Here is a 13,723-nt window from a genome sequence, read left to right as displayed (position 1 = left end):
TTTCTATAGTTTATCTGAACTAATATGACTCTTCTTCAGGTGTTCCAGATCTTCGATTTTTATACTTAATAACTTTTATTAGAGCGTCATTTCTATTTTTCCTATAACTGTAGTTGTACCATCATAGGTCAACATCAGGTGTTCCAGATCTTCGATTTTGATACCTCTACAGAAAATGTTGCGTTCACTTCATATCATCGGTTGAAAGGCTATTGGGTCAGGCAACATGTTTATCGAAATTTAGTTATATTTATTATTTTTCCGTAGATATAGTATGAGCAGACTAAGGTAGAAAAAGCTTTGACAGCCAATAGGCAACGATAGCTTTCCCAAAGAGGGTTGGTGTTAGGCAGGCGGCCGGTCGTGACATCACAGCAGAATCTTCAAAATGTTTTTCCTGAACCCGGCCTTTGAGGATTCACAGTTTACTGAAGAAGAATGAGTTTACTAGAATATATTTATATATATATACTATAGTTGCGTCCCGGTCTGCGGTTATTTTATTTGATAGCAAATTTTTATGCGTAGGTTCTGAGATGTTTCGTTCAAAAGTCGTAGCGAAATGAATATTAAAATTGTTTATTTTTTTATTTGTCTAACAAATAAACTTGTGTTGAACAAAGTCACAGAAAACAAGCTAGTTATAGATCTGTGTCGCGTCCTCAAAGGCCTGTGTAATCAGAGGAATAATATTCGGCCCATTGAACATGCAATGTTCAGGGAAATGTCTAAGAGATCCAGAAATAGATGGGCCTTTTATATTAAAATAAGTACTTATGCTGTAGTATGCAAATTGGGACTTAATTTATGAGTAACTAGATTTTGCCCGCGGCTTCGCTCGCGTGAATTTCCCACGGGAACATTTATTTTTCCTGCATAAAAGGTACCCTATGTTCTTCTTCATACTCTAAACTACATGTATGCAAGAAGATTGGATAGGCTAGGCAGGGAAAGCGTGAAGAGCTAACAAAATTTTAAGGAAAACAAACTTACAACGCGCTCTTAGAGCGCATTCCCATTGCTTATAGTTTCGACGTACGTCAACTTTGTGTGACACTGTCAGTGTCAAACCTATAGAAAACAGTGGAACACGACGCGGCGACGGAGCTACAAGGTGGTGCGTCGACGCAAATGAGCAATGGAAACGCGCCCAAAAGTGCTATAAATAACTCTGTAAGTTTAATATTTATATGACATCGTAAGACGTAAACTTGTAGTTTTATCTTGCCTATAAAATGGCTACAAAGTGTCACGATAGATGGCATATAGAATGTCTCAGAAGAAAAAGTAAATTTGAGACGCTTCATTTATTTTTCAAAAGAAATCCCCCCTCGTCTCTGCCTACCATAGATAATTTTTTTTTTATCTATGCTGCTTACTTGAATACATGGATTTAGTAAGTACTTCGTACAACTTGAATATTGACGTTGTGCATATTTGACATCTTACGAATTTTCGAACTCACATAGCAGGCGAACCAATCACATTGCGGTGTGGTCACAATGGCGCACTGTGATTGGTTAGCTGCGTCTCACTGCGAATCGATTCGATGGTGAGGTGTAAATAGCAAAGTTGCACTAGTGTCATGACGTCAATTTGACATTTTTTACCATTTTCACTTCAAGAACAAAACTCGTAGGTCATTCTAATAATAACAACCGTCATAACAAATTTAATAAATTCTTGGACTAGAATGTTATTCACAAAGTAACTTATTTTTCGCTAGGGCTCCGCGTTCCCTCCGAGAGCCCTGTTTAGAATGCTTCAACTTTACAACTGCTCCTTATTACGCAACGTCTTTCATTTTGAATGTTTTATTTGTATTTCTTGTCTGGAGCACTTGTCTGTCTTGCTGGATAATAATGTTTTTGTTTTAGAAAGTTTCCATATTTACAAGTTCATTTACAAGAATTGAATATTAGATAGACATAGGGTATTAGATCAGTTGCAATCAAGTCAAATCGAATACTTTTTTCCATGTGTCAAACATGCACGTAAAAAATATTAAGGGCTTTTATGAGTTTTTAATCACACAGATTGTGCTAGCCCCAAAATAAGTTCAAGACTTGTGTTATGGGATACTAACTCAACGATACTATATTTTATAACACACATATAGATAAACATCCAAGACCCGGGCCAATAAAAAAAAAAAAATCCATCATGACTCGATGGGATCAAGATTAGTAAATTCTAATTAAAGTTCATTAGAACTTAAAAATACTAAAATGTTCTTTAGCATAGCCTAGAAATCCCTTAGCCGCCTCTTACGACGACCGCGGGAGCATAGTCAGGTCTTATTCTAGGTCGGAACCAGACGCCACTACGACGAAGATGACAACAAAATGTAAGATACTTACAACAAATTATAATTTCATACAATTTTGGGTAGAACATAGTTTTTACAGTTTATGATTAAATTTATGTCATGTAATACGAATTGGTGCTCTGCTCACTAAACTATTTCACAAAGGAAATAGTTCGGCAGTTCGCAGAAACTGCAAGGTTGATCGACATCCTAAAATTCGTAGCTTGAAGTGCAATGTACATTGCTCTGTGTCTATATTTGGCTAGCGTTTAGATAAATAGCTAGCAAAGGCGATGGTAAAGCTTTTTCATAAAATAATATGGCCTTGTTATAATAATAAATATTTTTTGATAATTTTACATTAGCTTTAGATCCGGATAGATTGAAACGGAGGTGGTATATAATAGTTAAGACGCCCGGTCAATCCTACTCTTTCCATGTGGAAGCTCATGTGAGCTTGTATATCAATCTGACTCGTGTGTAGTAGTTTTCATCGACCACCACTTGCTTCCAGTGAAGGAAAACATCGTGAGGAAACCTGCACACTCGTTGATTATTAACTTGTGTGTGAAATGGAGAAGCCACCACCAATAGTGCCAAGAAAGTGCTGTGTGTTTCTTTCCACGTAATGACCACGACCGTCGCCATGAGGAAATACGACTATAACTAAACTTTAGATCCATAGCTAACAAGACATTTGCATAATTATAAATAAAATTACTTAAAATGGGGAATAATGCTATTCACGTAACAATTTTATTTGATCATCGATGATTTTTGAACACAAATGCAAGCCGTAACTACTATACCTAAACAAATTAGCTTTACATACAACTTATATGGCATAAGTTGAATTCAAACCTGGGACCTTTCGATCACAGGCGTCTTAACCACTAGACTATCACCGCTTCACCAATAAGGTAACACCACAATATTCCAAACTAATCTGGACTTACCTTTCATGTAAATTTGTTTTACTATCATAATCTCCAAGCGAAAGCGCAGTACCTGTAACAAAGTATATACTACAGATACAATATTACGTCTATATGTATTACGGGGTAAACAGAGCCATGAGTTGTGAAACTGGAAGGCCTTGTAACGCCACGCATTATGACCTCTTTAGTCATATCGCGTGCGCGCTGGCATGATTTTTATTTCTTTCATTCTAAATTCCAAATTTTAAATTATTGTTCCACTTGATATTTTGAAATCACATTTTGACTCATGCATTACCATAACGATATCGGTACGTATCGCACGTACGCTGTAATAATAATAAAATATAATAAAATATCTTAAATTATTTATTGACCCTCGAAGGGTCTGTATTTTACTTATCAATTATACTATTATACAACTGTCTGCCTTTGCCTATTTCTACTCCAACCTACCCTGAGATTACCTGAGATTACCCTGAGATACCACATAACAGCCTTGCGAAAGACGAAGGGCTATGCGTCACCTCAACGGACAATGTAGAAATTGTATGGATATTTGACGTACGTCAACTCACGTCAATGTCATAACCTATAAAATATAATGGAGTACAACTACAGAGCCACGTCGTTCTGCGGCGTCGCAACATAGCACGACTCAGCAAATGCGGCGTGGCTCTTCGATCATTATAGACATTAAAATAAAATTAATATATTTTTAAATTTAAGTATATTAAAAATTACTTTACATCTCATACGTTTCTCTCTTAGAAAATTACCATTTTCACCCCTCGAAAGCCTAAATACTAAAGTAAAACAGATTTCCTCACATCTCGTCTTAAAACTTCAGTAATTTACTGATATTGGCTTCAAGTTTGTGCGCATGTCAATATGTATTCACTTCTCAGTGTAATATGTTTTGGAAGACAATTGATTTAACGATAATTAAAAATCTACGTGAATGATTTTTGAAGGATTTCCTTCAAAGATCATTAACGTAGATTTTATTGACATATTTATATAAGATATATCAACATATGTATAACGTCAGGAAATAAAGAAAGGAGAAAAATGTACGACTATAGATAAATAATTAAAAATAAAAAACAAAATAATATCGGGATGCATTTAATCCATCATAACAAACCTGGCCGAAAATATATTCGAAATTCAAATATTAATGACATTTAAACAATTTAATTTCCCCCCATAATACTTAATGAGATGATTTGTCTGTTTGCACATGATGTATATTTTGAATACGTAAAAGCTATATAAGATAACATATTACGCTCCTAGTTCGCCCCGAGTCAATATTGAAGCGACTAAGTATTACTTTGAAACTCCTCGAGTGGTGTCGTTAAAACTTGCGCAATTATAGCAACTTGAGCACATGTCATTTCGCGCAGGGCTGCCATTGGATGGCGTCGGTCGTTCTATTTTTGAAATTCCGATTTCAATGGTAAAGTTTGAATAACTGAGTGAGGCTTTTCGATTAAAGCGAAGCGGAGCAATTTACTATTTTGATTTAAAAATAAAATTCATAAATATATACTTTTTTAAATACGATAGTTAAATGTCACTTTAATTTAATCAGTTTTATTAATTACGTCATTTGCATTTTTTTTATTCCGATTGAATAGTAATTAGGAATGCTTGTGACTCTTAAATTGTGATGTCACAAGATAAAATCTGCTTAAGTATATATTTTTGATTTTGACATAAACGTATCTGATTTGACTAGTTGAACAATGCCTATGAATACATGGCTCCACTTAGTGCGACAGAGAATCGCCCCCCTATTTTCCATGCTTCGTAGCTACTTTTTGTCGACCTCTGTGGCGCAGTGGTGTGCCTTGTCTCTGAACCGAGAGGTCCCGGGTTCGATCCCCGGTGGGGTCATGATGGAAAATTATCTTTTTATCTTTTTCTGATTGGCCCGGGTCTTGGATAAAATATAGTATCGTTGAGTTAGTATCCCTTAACACAACTCTCGAACTTACTTTGGGGCTAGCTCAATCTGTGTGATTTGTCCTAATATACTTATATTTACTTACTGGTCTAAATTAATATGATTTGTCTGTTGTTTTGGCTTCGAAAAGAAGAAATATGCTTGTAAATAATTTAAATTACCCCATTCGTGCGTCCTTATCTTATATTTGAGTTTCTAGTGGGATTTAACTGGGAGTAAACTCATTTACATATACTTTGAGGAATTCTTTGGGGAGTATTGTATTTGTTTATGCCTAAGCTTGTGTTCATTCTATTATAACATATATAGAGATTATCTTGCACGGCAAATGTTTAGGCATTTTTCGTGCAAAATAGATAATAACATATTTATGTTATTATCTATTTGTAAGCGCACTGTCAAATTTCCTCGTCTGGTATTTACCAGACAGAAATTTGACAGTGCGCTTACTTATTCGCCTTTTACGTCAAAATGAAGCATTGGATATATATATAGATAAGGCGATTGCTGGTGTGAATATAGTTGGAGAGCTCAAAAATAACATCCATAGGCTACTTTTTAACTTGGAGCCGCGGACAATAGCTATTAATATTAACTGTTAAATATTTATTTAGTTCTAACTGGCAAATAAAATCAGGCAGGAATCTGCCTGATATTATTTGCAAGTTAGATCTATCCAACACTTGTGAACAACATTCTAACGCTGTATGTCCGATTTGTTACATACAGGCTATCAGACACTCTATCGGCAATCTATCAGCAAGCTGTAAAAAATACTTCCTACACTTAACACACTTAAGCGTTATCACAAGTAGATATAAGCATATGAACAGAATATTTCTGAAGCTAGAGACATTTGCATAATATGCAAATAACTTTAATTGCCTCCTACGAGTCTGACAAAACAAATATAAAACGGAATAGAATGACATGTACCAGAAGTTAGCTGAATAATTGCAAAAGTTTTGCAACGCCAATAATAATCCCGCGAGTATGAAAACTTCATTAACACAATGGGATATATCCGTTTTATCCATTCGCGCGCGATTCCGCCGTAAAATAGGGCCACTCCATATCTTCCCGTGGATGTCGTACGTTTTGATTTCCGTATTTCAGAACTCTTTTGGTCTAATAAAAAAAAATGCGCGATAATTATAAAACTGAACAAAATTATTCGAATAATAAAGCAAAATCTCATCTCAATCAACTAGAGTTTTATAAATTTTAATTTTTTTTTATGAACGTAATTGCGAATTAAGTATTTACCGTATGCGCGTGTGTTATATACATACAATTGTTCATGAAGGATACTTAGTTATAGTTCTCATATCAAGTGAATTATGTAATTCTTTGTCTTTACATATTATAAAACAAAGTCATCAACCGCATGAAAGTTCATGCGGTTTTCACCAATATATAATGTGGTTCCTGAGGAAGGTTTCCAAGGCGGGCCGCTAGTGGAGAAATAAATAAAATTAAACCCAAAATCCAATTTTATTTGTTTACATCAAGAATTCACAACGTGCAAAAATAAAAATCAATAATGTCATACAAATATTCGAATATAGAACAAACTTTTTAGTGTCTGCAATTATCAGTGGCCAGTGACTATTTGATAGTTGCTCAAAGGTAATTTAAATATAAATAATAAACATTTGCTCTGAACACTCAATACGTACATTTATTCGTTTCCATTTCAATTGCAGTTCAATTCAAACACACACATCGATATTAATTCCATCTGTTAATTAAGAGAATATTTCGATAAAGCAAATATGATTCTTGATATTCCGCACAAAATTATGCATTTGGACGATATTCCCCACTCGGTTATGTTATAACCCTACAGAGAATTGCAACATTTAAATTTTGGTATATTGTTGGCATACTTAGATGATTTTGATATTATCTGCTACTAGCGTTCTATCCCGGCTTTGCTCAGTTAAAATCGGAATAAATTGTACATCTAAACCTTGTCGAAAGTGAAAATAAATAAATCTTAAGTAATATATATTTAAAGCTATCTGCATTTTCAAGATTACAAGTCTTATCCTACTATTAGCATAAATGCGAAAGTTTGTGAGGATGTGTGTATGCTTGTTACTCTTTCGCGCAAAATCTATTGAACGGACTGTTATTAGATTTGGTATATACGTGGGCAGATTATAACCTGGAATAACTCATGGGCGAAGGGTGAGTGCGAAGCCCCGGAGCGCAGCTAGTATACCATAAAATTACACTACATCCTTCTTTTCCATGGGAGGTAAGAAACAAAAGTACAAAAACCTCGGAGTAGTGCCGTAAGTAGTAAGAGCCAAAGACTCCTTTGAATCAAGTGATGAGGCGGGCCGTACAGCTCGAGATGTAACCCAGATAACTTTCTTTAACCTTTTGAGGGTAGCTGACGATATTTTGAAGAAGACATTTTGCATCATTAATATTTTTAATAGAGATATATTTAGTAATTGAGATATATAAATTAAGATTATTTTACTTAAACTACATGTAGCCCGCGGTTTCGCTCGCGTGGGAATTTTGAGATAAAATATAGCCTATAGCAATTTTGGATAATGTATCTTTCTAATGGTGAAAGAATTTTTAAAATCGGTTCAGTAGTTTCGAAGATTACCTGCCTCAAACATACAGACTTACAAAGTCACAAACTCACAAACATTTACCTCTTTATAATAATAGTATAGATATGAATACTCTCCGTTTCTCTCAGTTCATAATTTCAACTGGAAATTGTATGCAAACTATGAAATAGATTTATTTTACATATTCCGTATTTGAATTTAAATTAATTTGGTTGATATCGATATTGCAATACAACACCATTTTCCAGAATTCAATATTGCATAATGGCCGGTAACAAAATTGCCAGTAATCGAAATACATTCGAAAATCAAATTTGACTTTGAAACTTTTTTTAGTTTTTTTTGTTGCTTTTGGGTTGTTGTGAAGTGACAGAAAAAAAAGAGGAATTAATATACTGTGTTGATGATACATTACTGCGCTCTGTTTCTATCGTCCTTGTGTATTCTCTACTTACACCTCGAAGCCCAGAGTACAAAAGAAGCTTCGAATGTTGATGATTCGGCTGTGTTTTTACGACTGGCCAACTTATGTCAACCTTTTTTTGTTACCTTTTTCGCTATATGTGATTTGATATATTTTTTTTACAGAACGAAAATATTGTCTTACTGCCTATTATAAATGCGAAAGTTTGTGAGGATGTGTGCGTGTATGTGTGTGTGTGTTAGTTACTATTTCAGGCAAAATCGACTGGACCAATTGTTATGAAATTTGGTACATGGATATAATCTGAATATCTTAATAATATGATCTGGAATAACACATATAGAGGGTATGTTTTATCCCGAAATTGCTATGGGAGCGAAGCCTCGGGGCGCAGCTAGTATTCTATAATTTTGTTGTCCTTCTTTCATTTAGTTCTGGTCTGGCGAGATTTATGATTGAGATTTATGTCTAGATTAAGGTCTAGTCCTTCGTTTTTTTCAACACATAATGTACTTATAAGGTAATGAACATAGGAAAACGTCTACTTACAATAGTTTCAAAAAGATTATAAGACTGATTCTTTTTTCAAGACGAGTTTCTCACTTTAGTTGAAATGAAGATATATATTGTTTCTACATATTTTTGTATTGTCTTGAATTTATTATGGTTGCGAAATGTATTGACATTTTGTAATTATAATAAATTATGAGTAGTTAGCACACTGAGTAACTAACACATATATTTTCTGTTAATTGAATACACACTATAGGTATTTTCCTATATATCTTATATTATTTTCTGATATCTTTTTACATATAATAAATTAAATCAGTAATTCTATTTAAGAAATCAGTAAATTGTTTTCGATCGGATATTAGTAAGTAGGATTATTAGAATACTTTTTCAGATTAACCTGGGTCTTGGATGTTTATCTATATATGTAGGTACATGGCACAAAATATAGTATCGTTGAGTTAGTATATCCCATAACACAAGTCTCGAACTTAGTTTGGGGCTTACTCAATCTGTGTGATTTCGTCCATGTATACTATTATTATAAAGAAGCGTTTGTGAGTTTGTATGTTTGAGGCGGGTAATCTCTTAAACTACTGAACCGTTTTCAAAAATTATTTCACCATTAGAAAGGTACATTATCCATAGGCTACATTTTATCTCAAAATTCCGACGGGAGCGAAACCCTGGGCAAAATTTAGTACATGAACGTGTAGCGCACGATTCTGTATTTTCATTAATTTGTGCCACAATCATCCGTTCCAGCCATTTAGCTTAATTAATAGTCGTTAAGCTCTCATTGGCTTAAGAGCTTTGCTGTGTTGCTAATACGTATTTAGTTTACGAGGTGGCCATATCTAGATATCAGGATAAATACTGTTTAAATGTTGTTGAAGACTATAATTTTCTGAATATTTTACTAGTACTGTTTCAGTGTTTTTGTTTTTGTTTTTTCAACGTCAAACAAAGATTTAATGATGGTTAATTTAGTAGGTATCTACTTCTTTTGTCTATGGTATCTACAATTCTGATCGATAAGAGAGTCAAATCAATTCGAGTATCCATTACCATACATTATTATTATTATCCAGAAAGTAGACGTTGACAGGAAATTTTATACGTAAATATAATTATTTCTCAAAAATCTACAAACTCGGAAGTAACGGAATTCTGGAATTACTGCTTAGAAATGCTAAAAGGTATTCATTTGAACAGTGTTGGCTCACCACGATTTTGATGAAATGCATGTTGATTAAGATATCCATTCAAAGATATCCAAGAGATGTGCTCACATTCGTATCACCCGGATACCCACTGACGGGCATGGAAGACGAGGCAGCCCTACGTCTAGATAGTCGGAAGAACTTAGAGATTTCGACAAAAGATGGATAGACCAGACACAGAAACAAAAGAGAGTGGGAAGGTATGGGACAATGGGTCATGGATTTAGTAAGTACTTCGTACAACGTACCTACTAATCCCATGCAATGGGACCTAGTTGTAGCTATTAAAAAAAAGGTTGTCCAAGTTTTATGTTCAGTGCACTGGCCACTAATAGGTAAACGAATAAATCACGTCACGATGTGTTCCATGTTCAAATATTATTTTCACATTATCGATAGATAAGATTGCCGCCGACTATCAGTACTACATGTAAAAATACGATCTCTTTAAAATTTTTAATACAGTTATTTTTATTACTACGAAAATCTCTGCCCTTAGTATAGAGTACATAAAAGCCACATATAAAATCCCATATAATATCAGTGTCCCGAATACTAACAATTTTCATACACGACCGCGTTTTACGCGAGTCAGCAACGATTGCTGTCATTCCGTTTGGAATTGAGCCTTTGGGAAATGGGCTGCAGTTCGGTTGACAGCGGAATTTACAAGCGGTTTAACATAATATGTTATGGACAAAGTGATTAATGAGAACATTATGAATAATACCCGCGCACTTTGAATAAGGACAAGTCGCTTCGGGCGAAGTAAATTACAAATTGAACCATCCTAATTTATTACATTGCCTCGATATTGTGAATATTGTCGTGTCGCTGTTGGGCAATCAGTTGAGTCCATAACATTTACACAGATTTAATAAACTAAATTATTTTTCTCTGATATTCCATTTTTAATTGAGTCTATGGAAATCATAGGAGGAGGTTTAATAATCAGCAAATTCAAATATATATGTGAAATATATATTTGAAACATTATACTTTATTACTCAAATATAAAAAATAAATAATAAAAATCGCTCATACATATAAAAATATATACACAGACCATAATCAGTAAATTATATGTAATTCCACATGAATCGTGAAAATGATTACGCAGTTTTTGCTAAACGCTATCGCATATATACGAACCCCATCCTAACTACACTAGTCAGTTATGACAATAGCTTTTTCTAACGCTCGAAAAAATAGGCCTATAACACTTTATAGTCGGCCCCTTTCCTTTTGATGTAGCCAGAAATAACCAGATATATCCAGATATAACCAAATACTTTTTTTTTAAGTCCATTTTTTTCTCATAACGTCTGTTTGTATTGGGCCTTTAGAACTCGACCTTACATTTTGTGGAGAAAAATAATAGGTTTTTATGTGAGTGTGCTGCAGTGTGAGAAAAGGGATGTCTTTTTTTTAAAGAGACGAGTATTTTTATTTATTTACCAATTTATGTACACGAACAGATTATATAAGAAAAACAAAAAGTGGAATAAAAAGTACATAGGTACTGCTTATTTCTAAAGAAATCTCTTCCAGCAGACACGAGGGAGGAAAGAGGGAGAAAGGGTAAAGTGCTCGTGTAATAAACTAAACAAAATAAACCTACTTAAAATTACATACATATATACTTAAATATATACATAAAGATCTTTATAAATTTACATATACTTATATCTACAATTCATCATGACAGAGAAAGGTAACACTCTTTAATTAATTAATTAATTCATAAGTACACAAAACAGTAAGTTAGGTAGGTACATGCACATAAAAAATATGTGTATAGTTTTTACGAATTAACCAAACTAACCAACAATATGTGTACATAAATGTCAAATTTTGCTCACATCAAAATACAAAGTGAAAACAACACAAATATCCCCTTTTTTTCTTATATGTTTATATATTGAAAAACAGGAATATAATACAAAAATGGGAATTTGATCTAGTATAACATTACGGCACTTCCTTTTGAATGACATTAGTGAAATTAATTTATTAGTGAATTCTTTTATTTTATTGAGGTTTTAGTACAGCAATGCCTCAATAATGCGATTAGTGTGACGATAATTTGTCGAATATCATTCGAACATTCCCGCTAGCGTTGTCTCAGCTTCGGGTTCCTGGGTGAGACATAAAAATATGTTTGTTTTTCTTTTGTTTTAACATGTAAACGTCTATAATATTATTCTAATCGGAATAATATTTTGATTAATTATTGTACGTCTTTATTTGTACCTACGTTAGAATTTGTGATTAAATAAAATTTCGTGTGACCATTTTCGGTATAAAATATTCATTGATTTTTTTTTTATTTTGATCAATATTAGAACAATTAAATCCAAGGTAAAAACTAATGAATTTGTAAGTTTTACATTTTATTTCACATCAATTCATTTTCATCTTTTTCATCATCAATTTTAAACTTTTGAAGAGAGATTTGAAAAAATCTTATTATTAATTTTAAAAAATGCTGTAAACTTACCAAAAAATAATAATAAAAACACCAAACAAAATCTCCAAGGAGTCAAATCCATTTTTAAACTTTTCGTTCGAAAACGGTAATGAACAATCACACTGGCCAGAAACACCACACAGTCAGATATTTAAATAGAAAATCCATTTTTACAATCTATAATTTTCAAATTTCGAATAAAGTTTCGCGATTTTCCCGCCTTTTCGCTAAGCAAAAGCGTGCGTTCCGATCTACGGCTCGACTAGAACTGATGTTTTCCCCCATCCCCTTTTGCAAGTACATAATGTTACGAACATAATTTATAAGGAGGTTAGAATCGAGTGTTAAATGGAACGTATAAAGTGGTATGTCGTTGACGATGTTAATATGCGGCTGGGAACATTTTAGAGTAAGAGCTCATTAAAAAATTGCAATATTCAGGAATCAGGAAAATTGTGTACGTTCGCAGAAAATATAGACCGTAAAAAAGATTAAGAGCGTGAATGGGAAAGCAAATTTACGAAATTTCGACCTTAAAATATCACCCTTGTTTACCTTCGTATTAATAAATAACAGATTTTTTCTGTGGTGTCTGGATAAAACAGTGATGCGTGGATATTCATTTAACTGTATGTTAAAGTCTTTGCCATGATAGATAGTAACAGAACATCAGTAGAATATAACGTTTATCCGCGGCTTCATTCCAGTACCGGTATCTATTGGTACTCCGGACCGACTTCAAAAATAATCTCCCCCAGTTGGAAGGAGATAGAGAAAGAATTGCACGCGAAGAAACAAGGACGAAATATGTGACAACTGACATGTTACCTCACTTAAAAGTATTTCAACACAGCCCGCAATATCAAGCAATTAAAACTTTTAATAAGTTACCGGTGGACCTCAGGCAAAACCTAAAGTTATCGGTGTTAACAAAAAAAAATAAAGAACTGTCTATTGGAATGAAATGAATATGAGATAGAAGATTTCTCTAAGTGACAAGTTTAAAAACAAGTTTTTTTCCTTCGACAAGTTCACGTTGTGAGCATGCTATGTCATGTCCTTGTAATGTATGTTGATATTATTTCTTGTTAATTTAATTATCATTGTATTATTATTTATCCGAATTTCAGACACATTGTAAAATTGTTATTATTAAATAAATTGAAATTGAAATATTAAACTATTGAAATCACTGCAAGAAAATGGGAAATTCATTCAAATAAAAAATGCTGTTTATTTTGACAACATTTTGATAGTTAATAGATAGAATTAAGGCTC

At 33.4% G+C, this 13,723-nt stretch overlaps 1 protein-coding gene across 1 annotated transcript in view; it reads right to left on the bottom strand.

The window, feature by feature from the left end:
- Positions 1–12,719, bottom strand: part of LOC128680840 (cell adhesion molecule Dscam2-like) — a 55,528-nt gene extending 42,809 nt beyond the window's left edge. The window contains exons 1-2 of the mRNA XM_053764282.1: positions 12,476–12,719; positions 3,265–3,316 (exon numbers count right to left, since the gene is read on the bottom strand). Of these exons, the coding sequence (XP_053620257.1) occupies positions 3,265–3,316; positions 12,476–12,527 (104 nt within the window). The 5' untranslated portion in view covers positions 12,528–12,719. The remainder of the gene's footprint in view (positions 1–3,264; positions 3,317–12,475) is intronic.
- Positions 12,720–13,723: the final 1,004 nt, after the last annotated feature.

The sequence above is a fragment of the Plodia interpunctella genome, chromosome 25, assembly GCF_027563975.2.
Source record: "Plodia interpunctella isolate USDA-ARS_2022_Savannah chromosome 25, ilPloInte3.2, whole genome shotgun sequence".
Lineage (NCBI taxonomy): Eukaryota > Metazoa > Arthropoda > Insecta > Lepidoptera > Pyralidae > Plodia > Plodia interpunctella.
Note: the sequence above shows the minus strand (reverse complement) of the source record. Positions and strands in the feature narration are given on the sequence as shown.